The sequence below is a fragment of the Gossypium arboreum genome, chromosome 7 (genome assembly GCF_025698485.1).
Source record: "Gossypium arboreum isolate Shixiya-1 chromosome 7, ASM2569848v2, whole genome shotgun sequence".
NCBI classification, from domain to species: Eukaryota; Viridiplantae; Streptophyta; class Magnoliopsida; order Malvales; family Malvaceae; genus Gossypium; species Gossypium arboreum.
Window position 1 is genome coordinate 104,685,419 of NC_069076.1, and position 12,679 is coordinate 104,698,097.

The following is a 12,679-nucleotide window of genomic DNA, read 5'->3' on the forward strand; positions in this document are numbered from 1 at the left end:
AATTTTTAGCATGATAATAATATTGAGTTTTAATTAAATTAAAAAAAACTCTTAAAAGAATGATAAATTGGCTCAATTTTTTTATGTACAACACTTAAACTTGAAAGTTTATTTTAAAATATTAAATTTTTATCACTAAAAAAAATTAGTTGAGGTGTCAAAATAAAAATTTGCCACATCCCAAAAGTCCATCACTTTCAAGTGAGTGTCATTATCTCCTACTGGTTAACAAGATTCAACTGAAAATCAACAAGAAAAAAAAAATTGGGTTTTTAAGCAAAAGCCAATCCCCCCCCCCCATTAAACAATTTCTTAATGAAATTTCAATCCCAATGCAATTAAAAAGTTTGGTTCAAACCCCATTAAAAACCCAACTTTAAATCTTAAATCTCTCCATCACTAAACAGGCATTTACTATTATATTAAACTTAAATTTCTGTTCTTTTCCCCTTTTTTATTTTTTATTTTTGTTTTTCTCTCTCACATGCTTAACATCCACCAAACTGTCCAAATCTTTTCCTTTTTTATATAATATTTTTTTGGTTTCTCTTTCTTAAAAAAAAGGGTTGTATGTTACTTGGCACTGTGAACTCTGTGAGGTGTCTTTTTTTGTTTTTCATTCAATTTCATATTTTTCATTTCTTTTTTATGTGTGTTCATCAAGCTTATGGTAGCAAAAAGAACAGTTCTTTCTTAACATGGGAAAATCATAAACTTTGTAAAGTTGAGAGCTTTAACAAAAAAAAAAAAAAAAGATTGCTTTGCTTCTTTTTTTACCAAACCCCTATCTGGGTTTTCTCAGAAAACAACTAATCTTTGCTTGTTTTGTACTGTTTGTGTGTCTGGGGGATTGGTAGAGGAGGGGGGTATTTGTTAATATTTCTTCCCTTTTCTCTTGCTTCAAGTAACCTGTATATTTCTTTAAAATAATACAGTTTCGTTTTCTTTATTACTTTCTTTGGTTTTTTTAATTTTCTTCTTCTTCTTCTTCTTCTTTTTCTTCATCATCATCATTTAGTGAGCTTGATTTAGAGAATTTGTGAGATTTGGTGCTTTATGGGATGGGGATGTTGATGCCACTGATTCTTCACCTTGCCAAACTCTGTATCATTGGCTTTGCTTTGCTTGTTCAAGGATATTTAGGTAAAATTTCTATCTTTTATTGCCAGTTCTTGCTCAAAGTTATTGAATTTCAACTGTGTTTTAATGAGTTTAGTTTAGTTCTTTTTTTGTTTGTTTGTTTGTTTTTAATTTATGCAAGTGATTAATCTTTTGATCACATTTAATGTTTTTGCAAATATTTTTTCTATTACTGTTCATCTTGTCAACTTCTTTGATGAATTTTGTTTGCAAGATTTTATTTAGGAACTGCTCTTTAAGAGTAACATTCATTTCCATTTAGATCCAATGAATTTGGATTCAACATCTTTTATGGATCTGCATATTCCATCATCTTATAGATTGAATTTGAAGCATTGCTAGGAATGTTCTTCATGGAGGTTTTATGTAAGAAATGTTCTATAGCATAATTAGCAGCTTAATGTTACTGTATGGTTGCCAATGTTGTGTGGAATTAAGTGTATTTTCGACATTATTCAGTTTAGAGATCATGGATGATAACCTATTTGATCTCATAATGACAAACCTCGATAATGATTGTTGATTGGTAAAATGCAATTTGGTGTTCACTTGAAGAGGATTTTCATAAATGACAAATGGATTCAAGTTGCGTGCTTTGTTTGAGTTTATGTAGAATATATGTCTTTTTTTTTTCCGTTTGTTTTAGGGCACTATGCATCCCCATCTCCGGCAGAGTTTTCGAGTTTTCCCCCTACAGAAAGAATCCATGGTGAACAAAGAAGTTTTACACCGAGCACGCCGCCTCAGCCAAATGGTAACTTCCGTTTCTCGGTATCTAGTTTCCTTGTTATTGAGACTTTTCATTGAAGTTTCTTTCGTAACAATCCAGAGCCGGATTTACTTTCACCTCCTGCATTACCACCACTTTTGTCTGCCCCGGTGCCTGAAATGACTGAAGGGAATGCACGCTCCTTGCCGCCAACGCCACATAATAACGCTCCACCACCATTCACTATTGAAGAACGTGTACCGTCCTTGGCACCGAGTACACCACTGGTGTTGCCTCTATCTTCTCCACCTCAGCCTGTTCAAATACACGCACCATCAAAGTCACCAATTGCTCCTCAGGGAAAGGAACCGGTTAGTAAGTCTCTCGACTTGGTGCCAGATGCTCCAGGTACATGACTAAAAGCAATTCCCATTGTTTCTTCACGTAAATGTAAATCGGCATTGGCTCTAATCTTGCTCTTTTTTGGCTTCAATATGCAGCTCCTGTTGCTTTTCCGACCTTGCCTCGAATTTCACCAAATATTGACCCATGTATGCTTGCTAATCAAAGGAACGCGTCAAGTAATTTGGTAAATTTAAAGTTCATATGGTTCTAATTAAAAAAATGCACTTCTTTTAATTTGCAGTTCCATCAATAACTCCGTCACAGAATTCTCCCGAAAATCCACCAGTCCATCAAAGTAAGCCTGATTTTTAGCACTCCTTAAATTAGTAGACTACACGTCCAGTTTGGTTGAAGTTGATATGGTTCTAATTGAAGAATGCACTTCTTTTAACTTGCAGTTCCATCAGTACCTCCGTTGCATAGTTCTCCTGAAAATTCACCATTCATCCATCAAAGTAAGCCACAAATTAGTAAACTACACCATCGAGTTTGGTTCTAATCGTTTTATTCTAATATGCAGCTCCAGTTGCACCGCAGTTCAGGAATAGTCCACAAAATTCCCCATCCATTAACTCCAGTAGTTCAAGTGCTTTCCCCCCAACCGACAACCAAAGAAATTCATCTAACAATACGCGTCCTGTTTTGGAGCCAAGTGCTCCAGGTATATAATCAGCAGTTTGATGTGTCATTTCATGATAGATATAAAACCGAGTTTGGTTCTAATGCTGCTGCTTTTAACTCTTGTAGCTCCAGTTGCACCAGGATTGAGGGATTCACCACAAAGCTCCCCACCAGTGCACTCCAGTATGCCACGTGCTTTGGCCCCAACCCCAAGTGCTAATCAAGAAAATTCATCAAATAGCAAGGCACCTATTAAGGCGCCAATTGCTCCAGGTACACACGTATTAGTTTAAATGTGCCATTTTTCGATAGGTTTACCACTATAATAAGTTCTAATGCTGTTGCTTGTACTCTATTTTATAGCTCCAGTTACAACACCTTGGAGAAATTCACCGCAAAATCAAACACCAATTCACTCCCAAGGGCCAACCTCTTTACCACCTCGTGCCCCAATTCTAGTGCCCCCCACTCCTGGTGCATAATTCGTGCCTTGATGCGTCCTTTTTTAGATAACTTTTATACTTTTTTCTCATTCTATTTCCCTGAAACACAGTATCGGTTGCATCTCCACCAAGGAAAGTAGAAATGACACCACCACCTGTCCGCTCAATCGTGCCGCCGTCTATTTCACCAGGTAGACCTAGTTGCTTTGTATTTTCTATGAAGTAATCAACGAGATTGCTAAGAGTTGCTAATCCTGTTATATAATGCAGTTTCAGTTGTATCGCCGCCTGTCAAATCACCTCATAGTTCACCAACTGTCGACCGAAATGTAACGGGAAACCCCTCTCCATTACCAGGTTCAACGTTAATATCAGTTTCATAGATGTAATTTTTCTGTGTTTATGTATTCTCTCTTCTTAATCATTATTGTAATGCAGATCCTAATAGTTCTCCTGTTTCAAATCCACCCTCAAGCAATGATGGAACACCCGTTAAGTCACCTACAAAGGAGACACACAAGTCAGCGCCGCCTGTGAACAATGCCCCAAAAAACGGTTCTGATGATACTTTTGCAGGTTCTTCCCCAGCCGTGTCTCCTCCTGAACCAACAGCTAAGAGGCTGCCTAGTAATTCTCTTGTCCCATCCCTTGCTCCTTCAAATGAAGCACATAACCCTCCAGCATTGTCACCTTCGACCTCGTTTCATGAACATCAACATAAAAGAAATGAAAGAACCAGTCCTGCTCCAGCATCATCGGACCTGATTTCACCACCTCCTTTGAAACAACAAGGTGTAATATCGTATGCCCCAGACATGTCACTGTCATACTGACATTATATAGGCTTATGACATGCCATTCATGTTTCATCATAATATTAATGTAGGTCCGGTCATCTCTTCAGCGTTTCATCCTCGAAGAAAACAAAGACACTATGCTCCTCCACCATTTCATTCTGGTACCGATATAGCAAATGCTAAATTATTTGTTTTTGAACAGAATCTAAGAAGTGGGCTAAATGGTCATTTTGACTTCTTAACATCTTTCCGCATCATTGATTTTTCAGCTCCCCCATCCCTCTCCTCCGTTCCTTCGCCAGTAACCGCTGTTTCTCCAGTTCCTTCACCATCTCCAGTCACAGCATCTAGGCAGACCAAAAGTAAGAATAAAATGTTACTTTGTTATATATATGTTTGTAATATACCCTCATTCAAGGTATGTTTCTTTTGCATAGTGCCTCGTATTTCCCCAAAAGTTTCTCCGTCTGTCTCTCCATCGAGGAGTCCCAAAGTGGCGCCACCACCAGCCCGAGTTATGTCATTTCCACCTCCGCCTCCTAATCAAGGTTAAAGACTAGGTTCTTTGTTCCACTTTCATTTGCAAAGATATTTTATGTTGTACTAATGTTTGATTGTATATGTAGATTGTTCGACAACTGTTTGCACGGATCCTTATACGAATACACCTCCTGGATCACCGTGTGGATGTGTCTTGCCAATGCAAGTTGGTTTACGCCTAAGTGTTGCGTTATATACTTTCTTCCCTTTGGTTTCCGAGTTAGCTGAAGAAATTGCCGTTGGTGTTTTTATGAAACAAAGTCAAGTTCGCATCATGGGTGCTAATGCTGCTAGTGAGCAACCGGAGAAGACGATTGTCCTTGTTGACTTGGTACCACTTGGCGAAAAATTTGATAACACGACAGCCTTTTTAACTTATCAGAGATTCTGGCATAAACAAGTTGCTATAAAAGCTTCATTATTTGGGGATTATGAAGTATTATATGTGCGCTATCTTGGTATGCAGATCTCCCCTTCCTTTATTTTTACTCTTTTGGCATGAAGTATTAATAGTGGATTTATAGGTTTGCCTCCTTCTCCGCCTTTGCCACCTGATGCCGGTATAATTGATGGCGAACCATTTTCGGGTAACAACAATAATGCAAGGGCTATAAAGCCCCTTGGTGTTGACGTGCATGGGAAATGGCGTAAGCATGCACTTAGTGGGGGTGTGATTGCAATAATCGTTATGTCTGTTTTAGTGGTTGTGGTGTTATGTTCTGCCGTTGCATGGGTTTTGCTTTTCAAACACGGGGATCAAGCTAGTCAACGAGGAACAAGTCCACAGCATCCGCAAACATCTCATGCCAAACCATCAGGTTATATTTATGAAAACAATAAGCATATTGTCTGATACATCAAAGTATTTATGGATGTTGAAATTTCAGGTTCTGCCGGGTCAATGGTTGGAAGTGGTCTAAGTTCCATATCGCTTTCATTTGGCTCGAGCATTGCAGCCTATACAGGATCTGCTAAGACCTTAACTGCAAGTGAAATAGAAAGAGCCACAGGCAATTTTGATGATTCAAGAATACTTGGGGAAGGTGGGTTTGGTCGTGTTTACCACGGTGTTCTTGAAGATGGAACTAACGCGGCAGTCAAGGTTCTGAAGAGAGATGATCAACAAGGCGGCAGGGAATTCTTGGCTGAGGTCGAGATGCTTAGCCGTCTTCACCACAGGAATTTGGTGAAGTTGATTGGAATATGCACAGAGGAGCGCAGCCGTTGCTTGGTTTATGAACTCATTCCAAATGGCAGTGTTGAATCGCACTTGCATGGTAGTTAAAACTGCGTGTTTTCCATGGATTTATTCTGGGGTTATAGTTATTCAGCATTGCCTTTTTGTTTGTTTTCAGGAGTTGACAAGGAATCTGCACCCCTTGACTGGGATGCCCGGATCAAGATAGCCCTCGGTGCTGCTCGTGGACTAGCTTATCTCCATGAAGATTCAAGCCCACGTGTCATACATCGGGATTTTAAGTCAAGCAACATTTTGTTGGAGCATGATTTCACGCCAAAAGTGTCTGACTTTGGTTTAGCTCGAACTGCTATGGATGAGGAAGGCAGGCATATATCGACCCGTGTCATGGGAACTTTTGGGTACGAAACTCTCTAAACTTTATGATTTGGCTTTATTAGATCCTTCCTATTGTAATTTGATATTTACTCTTGATGAATCATTGTTGCAGATATGTGGCTCCTGAGTATGCAATGACTGGCCATCTTCTTGTGAAAAGTGATGTTTACAGCTATGGCGTTGTCCTTCTCGAGCTTCTAACGGGGCGAAAGCCAGTAGATATGACACAGCCACCTGGTCAGGAGAATCTAGTTGCATGGGCACGTCCTCTTCTAGCAAGCAAAGAAGGATTAGAAACAATTATAGACCCGTCTCTAGGTTCCGATGTATCTTTCGAGAGTGTGGCCAAGGTAGCAGCAATTGCTTCCATGTGTGTTCAACCGGAGGTATCACACCGACCTTTCATGGGTGAGGTCGTACAGGCTTTAAAACTAGTATGTAATGAATGTGATGAAGCAAAAGTAGGCTCGAGAGGTACTAGTCAGGACGATATATCCATCGATATGGATGGTAAGGTTGGTACTGGCTCGGAACAGTTAAGCGATCCCTTGCAAAGCCATTATTCTATTCCCAACTATGTCTCGGGTCTTGATACCGAGAGAGGACTATCAGTGTCTGATTTGTTTAGTTCATCAGCAAGATTCGGGAGGCAATCATCTGAGTCGTTTAGGAGACACTGTACTTCGGGTCCATTGAGAACGGGGAGAGGCAATCGTTTCTGGCATACAATGCAACAATTATCACGGGGCAGCATCAGTGAACATAGTGCTATGATCAAGTTCTGGTCAGATTCACATTAAAACCAATGTCACTTGCCCTTTGAGTTTTGAATGTCGAATGACAAACCGATGGCACCTGCTCCGCATGCCTGATGAAAAATGTTGTGCTGGTTTCGGAACTGGGAATTTAACATGGTAAACTCTTGTGCTACGAGATTCTTAACCCGAAACCCTGAGTAGCTTTCGTTACGCAGCTGATCGATGAAGCATATAGAGCCAAAGTATTCTTTTATTTTTCGTGTTTTTTTCTGATAGGGGGAAGAGTTTCATATGATCATCCACACACTCCAAATTTGTACAGTTGGGGTTTGTGTTTTTCACAATAAGGAAATTAATTCCCCATTTTGAGGCTCAGAATCTTTCTGAAATCATCTTCTTCTTTTTTTTTTTTATATATATATATATATATATTCTCAATACACCCTTTTTGTTTTTTTTTTGGATGTGAATTTTCACTCAAAGAAAATGTATAGCACATTTTTTGTATTATGAATTATGAAATGGCATTTCGTTTTTTCTCCAGTGAATTTTTATCTTAATTTTAATACAAATAATATGTCCGAATAACTAGGGATGGGATAAACGATATGATCGGATTTAGTTAAGATTTGAACTAGAATAAATTTAATTAGTGTCAACATAAGGAGACTTGAAATATATTCGAAGATAATTTGCACATGATTTACATAATGTGGAAATAAACTTGAGACCTCAAAGTTTTAGCTTCAACTTTTGCCAACCGGGCAAGTAAAGATGTTCATGTGCTAAGTCGGGTTCAAATCAGACTTATGTATAAAATTAGTACATTTTATTTTTCTTAATCTTTATTCAATGCAAAATATGAGACTAAAATTAATCGAATCTATCTATATTTATAAATGACTAATTGTTCAGATTATTTTTTAAAATTTATTTTTGAAAATTTGTAAAATAAATTGTTCCAGGAGGCTATTAAAATTTTAAATTTAAACCATTGTATTATTATATATATAATTTTATGCAATATAAATAAAAATATAAAATGAGTTGGTTAAGTTCAATTGATTTCGAGTATTAAATGTTAAACTTGAAAACTTAAATTTTAAATGGATTTAAAATTTTTGTCTAAATAAATTTTTAAAATCATACTTTTGACCAAACAATTTCTTCATATTTTAAGCATGCCTTCCAATTTAAACTGGTAATCTAACCTATCAACAAATTTAACTGAGATACCTTATTCACCAGAGTTATGAAATGCTCTGCAACTATAGGATTGGTCATGGCCAGCTGATTTTAAGAATGTGACTGCATTGTATTATCTCTTTAAATTTTCTCATTTGACTTTAGCAACCAGACAAACATCGTAGCCGGCCGACAGCCATGACATTAGCTCCTGACAAATTATATACATTGTGTGTGTATAAGTATGAGCTATACACGTATAATCTTTGTTATCTATTATATAGGAATTAATTTACCTATTTTTTTAATAAAAGAATTAAAATACAATTTGACTGATAATATTTTTTTTATCGTATATATGTATGCATATATATATATATATGGATTTGGAACCTTATTGAAGTTTTGCATAACCATGGAGAGTTACAGCAACATGTTATCAACGCTTACACTTCTTTTCCTCTCGATAACGGCAGCAACGACGAAAACAACAACAGCAACAGCAACAGCAACGCCTGTTTCTGGCTCCTCTTTCATTACTGCTCTCGATCTCCTTCCTCAAGTCAATTTCAAGGTTGTAAATTTCCCCCCTTTTTTTCTCACTCTCTCTGCTTTACAATGATTGGTTTTTGTTTGTGAATGAAAACTAACTTCTTACCAAATCATAAACATTGTCATGTGGACCAAAGAGTTTCATCAACCGGGAACTTCCCAAAACTCCGTTTATATTATAAGTGATTTTTCAATTATCAGTTAATTCAATTTGGTTTAATGAGATTTAATTGATTTTTATCGGTTAACTGAAGTTCGGTATTTTGAATGCTGTTTTGCTTTTAAGTTTGGCCTAATCTTCTATTATATTTGGGGTTTAAGTTAGGTGGGTTCGGTTAATATTTTTTATGGTCAAAATAGGTTTTGTTGGTTTTGGGTTTAGATTCGTTGGATTGGGTTAAATTTGTATCTATTTTAGACCAATTGGACAATTTAAAGGTTACTATTAAATTACTATTTGGTACTTGAACTTGACAATAATTTCTACATTGGGGCTTGATTTTTTTTTGTCTAAAATAGTTCTAAACTTGATAATTGTTCTCATATTAGGTATTGAACTAGGCAAGAATTTCCACATTGGAGATTTAACTTTCTTCGGTCCAAGTTAGTCCTTGTATTTGATAATTGTTCCCATATTGGGGCTTAAACTTGTAAACTGTTTCCACATTGGGACGTAAACTTTAAGGTTTTCAAGGAAATATCATGAATTAGCTTAGATAAAAAGAATCAGATTCCAATACAAGTGTAGTTGCCAAGTTTAAGCATCAAAAAATGATTTAATCCTAGAGGTTATTAACATATTTATTATGTTTTGTTTTAAAATTTTGATTTATTTTACTATTTTGATCATATATATATATAATTTTATCTGTTAAATCGATGGAATTAATTAAAAATAATTTGATTCAATTAATTCGTCAATAACGGTTAATACTTTTTAAATTTTGGTTAATTAAATTAATAAAAATATAAATTTAATTATTGACTAAATCGAAGGATTTGTATTTCGTGTTTGGCAGTTGGATATGAGAAAAGATGAGGCATGCAAAGTAGCCTGCCGGGTAAAACTTGATGCTGAAGCTGCAAAGAATTTCAAGGAGAAAATTGATGGAAACTACCGAGTTAACATGTAACTTTGATCTGAATTTCAATTTCAATTTTTTTATATATAGATATATTAATTTTGATCCGAATTTGAAAATTTAATTAAATAAATTTGAACTCAAGTGAGGATCAAATTGATTCGCCATAAAACTTCAATAATCATTCAACCAAAACTTAAATTCACCTTAAACTCTAAATTAACTTAAACTCAAAGACGGAGAAAAAAAGGCAAGCAATGGTCTTGACACCCAAAAATAGTAGGTTTACTATTCAGTCTCTTAACTTTTTATGAAATTGTACACTCTTAATAATTTATGATTCATCTTTTACTATCTAAAACAATTTTCTAGTTTCTGTCTTTGCAAACAACTTAAACTCGAAATGATTCAACCCAAAAACTTTAAACCTCAATCCCGAATTACCCGAATCCAAAACAGTTCGATCCAACCAGTCTAATATGAAAACATTTATATGTAGCTATAATTGGAATGCAGGATTTTGGGCAATGTTTCAGTTACTGAAAGGCAAGTGGAAGGGTTTCCTATTGGGTTTAAAGGAAGCTATTATCCTGTAAGTTCAATTAATATAATGCTATATTTATTCCTCTCTTTTTTATACATTTTATACGATTTTTTATATGATGTAGAGCGGGAAAGAGGTATATTTCATCAATAACCATTTGAGCTTCAAAGTCATGTATCATGTGAATCCTGAGGATGATTCTGCACAAATTGTTGGCTTTCATGTTGATCCTTACAGGTGCTCATCAACTTCCCTTTTTTCTTGATTCATTTGTGTTGATGTGTAATGGATCAGATTTGGAGATATCAAGATAGGTGAGTCGAGTTTTGGAAACTTAAGGTTCTTGAAAAATGAACTTGAGTTGGGGTTTAGAGAAGGTTAGAAATTGTGTTTTCAAGATGCTCTCCTAATGTTTATGTTAATAAACGGTGTTATTAAAGTAACGATGCAAGATAGATTAAGTGAAAGCGGAGAGAAAGAGAGAAAATGAGAGGTTCATAGTTATAACAAGAGACGAATCTATAAATTTTTTTTGAAGAGATTAAAATTACATTGTAAATTTTTTTGAGAGTCTAAATGAATTTTTTCATTGTAAGTTTATAACTTTATAATTTTTATAATTTTAGGAGGGTCAAAATATAATTTTATATTGTATTAAGATATAATTTTTTAAATTTTAGAAAAGTTAAAATATAAAATTTTCATTTTAGGGAATAGAGCCCTGTCTACCCCTAGCTTTACCCCTAGTTATACCTGGGTATTTTATATGGTCTTTAGCCAGCTTACTTGGCCATGTTGGTGTGTAGGTTTGCTTAGTGACTAGTTTGTCGTCTCAAGTAGTAGGTAGGGGCTTGCCCCTTCAAATGTTAAAATTTCATTCTAGTCCTTTTAAAATTATAAAATTATAAGTTAATGTAATCACAAAACTACACTTCAGGCCCCTTAATAGAGGCAATGTTAGAGGAGCTGATAGGGATCTTGACTCTCATAAAAATGACAAATTTTAGTTCAGTCCCTCTAATAGTAACATAACTATAAAATATTTTATGCTAAAATTACATTTTACCCCCTCAAATATGAAAATTCTATTTAGTCCCTTCAAAAATAATGAAATTATAAATTAATACATGGTAAAATTACATTTTGATCTCTCAAAAATTTTATAATTCAGTTTTGGCCCCCCAAAAAAATTTCTAGCTTCACCTCTATCCCTTAAAATGATAAAATTTTAGTTTAATTTCTTTAAAAATTCTATAATAATAAGTATATACAATAATAAAATTATACTTTAATCCTCTTAAAATTTATAATGTAATTTTAACCCTTAATAAGAGTTTGAGGCTTCATCCTTGCCAAAAAAAAAACAGTATCAACCACGAGTATGAGTGTCCATGGAATGACGAAAACCCTCATCTGCTAACTTGTAATCAACACACCAATGGCGTAAATCAAGCTTTCAAGATGCCCTTACGTATTGAAACCGACACAGAGGTTGTTTTTACTTATGATGTCTCATTTTTTGAGGTATTTCTTGTTCCATTTTTAATACCTTGTTCCTTCTCCTTTCATACATACATAACGATCCCTAACCCTTGGATACTGAAATTGCAGTACGATTACAAGCAGCCACGTATAAGAAGACAATTGTTTCCTGGCCCCAACATCATCTTTTAAAAGGTAAAGTACAGAAATGGTGGCTAAACTATTTACAACGATGAATAATGTTGGTGTTGTGTTTTTTTCTTTTTGAAACTAAGGTGTTGTTTGTTGTTATATTTACAGTGTGAGGCTTAATGCATTTAAGGCTTACGTATTTAATGCATTTAACTCATTCCTGGATGTAACTCCAAGGTGCAAGAAATCAATATCCAAGCATCAAATGAAGTGAATTGAAAAAACCCTTATACATTGTACTTAAAAGATGTGAATTTTTTCAACAACAAAAAAAAAAAGAGATGTGAATTAATTCAAGATAAGTGTGGTTAAAGTAGTGGAGATAAACGATTGAGGCTGAATCATTATAAATCGATTATATCTTGTTTTCTATCATTTCTCAACTTGAGCGAAATATTTTTAAATTACTAATTCATCCCTTCTTAGTAAAATCTAATTCACTGAGGCTTTTCACCATGTCAACTTGATATTTTCACATATTACTAAAAAACTAGTTAATGTATCTAACTATTGTCGTTTACATCAAGACTGAAATTTTAAAATTCAAAATATATAAGGACTAAGAACGATCTAATCAGATAACATAAACTAAATCTATAACTTTATGCATAGTACAAGATTAATAGTAGAATTTAACCAAACAGGTTTAGCTA

General features: G+C 35.1%; 2 protein-coding genes across 2 annotated transcripts; both read left to right on the plus strand.

Moving 5' to 3' along the window:
* Nucleotides 1-273: 273 nt before the first annotated feature.
* On the plus strand, nt 274-7,367 carry LOC108454899 (receptor-like serine/threonine-protein kinase ALE2). The gene is made up of 20 exons (XM_017753519.2): nt 274-1,143; nt 1,787-1,894; nt 1,970-2,257; nt 2,350-2,400; nt 2,496-2,549; nt 2,653-2,709; nt 2,775-2,915; nt 3,002-3,148; nt 3,239-3,349; nt 3,429-3,509; nt 3,589-3,675; nt 3,757-4,110; nt 4,205-4,276; nt 4,385-4,477; nt 4,553-4,663; nt 4,742-5,113; nt 5,180-5,473; nt 5,543-5,932; nt 6,011-6,254; nt 6,344-7,367. The coding sequence occupies exons 1-20, from the start codon at nt 1,062-1,064 to the stop codon at nt 7,029-7,031; spliced, it is 3,825 nt and encodes a 1,274-aa protein (XP_017609008.1). The 5' UTR covers nt 274-1,061; the 3' UTR covers nt 7,032-7,367.
* Nucleotides 7,368-10,469: 3,102 nt separating this feature from the next.
* Nucleotides 10,470-12,322, plus strand: LOC108472584 (transmembrane 9 superfamily member 7-like). The gene is made up of 3 exons (XM_017774131.2): nt 10,470-10,589; nt 11,720-11,876; nt 11,964-12,322. Exons 1-3 carry the CDS (start codon nt 10,525-10,527, stop codon nt 12,024-12,026), a joined length of 285 nt encoding a protein of 94 aa, XP_017629620.2. The 5' UTR covers nt 10,470-10,524; the 3' UTR covers nt 12,027-12,322.
* The last annotated feature ends 357 nt before the right edge of the window (nt 12,323-12,679 follow it).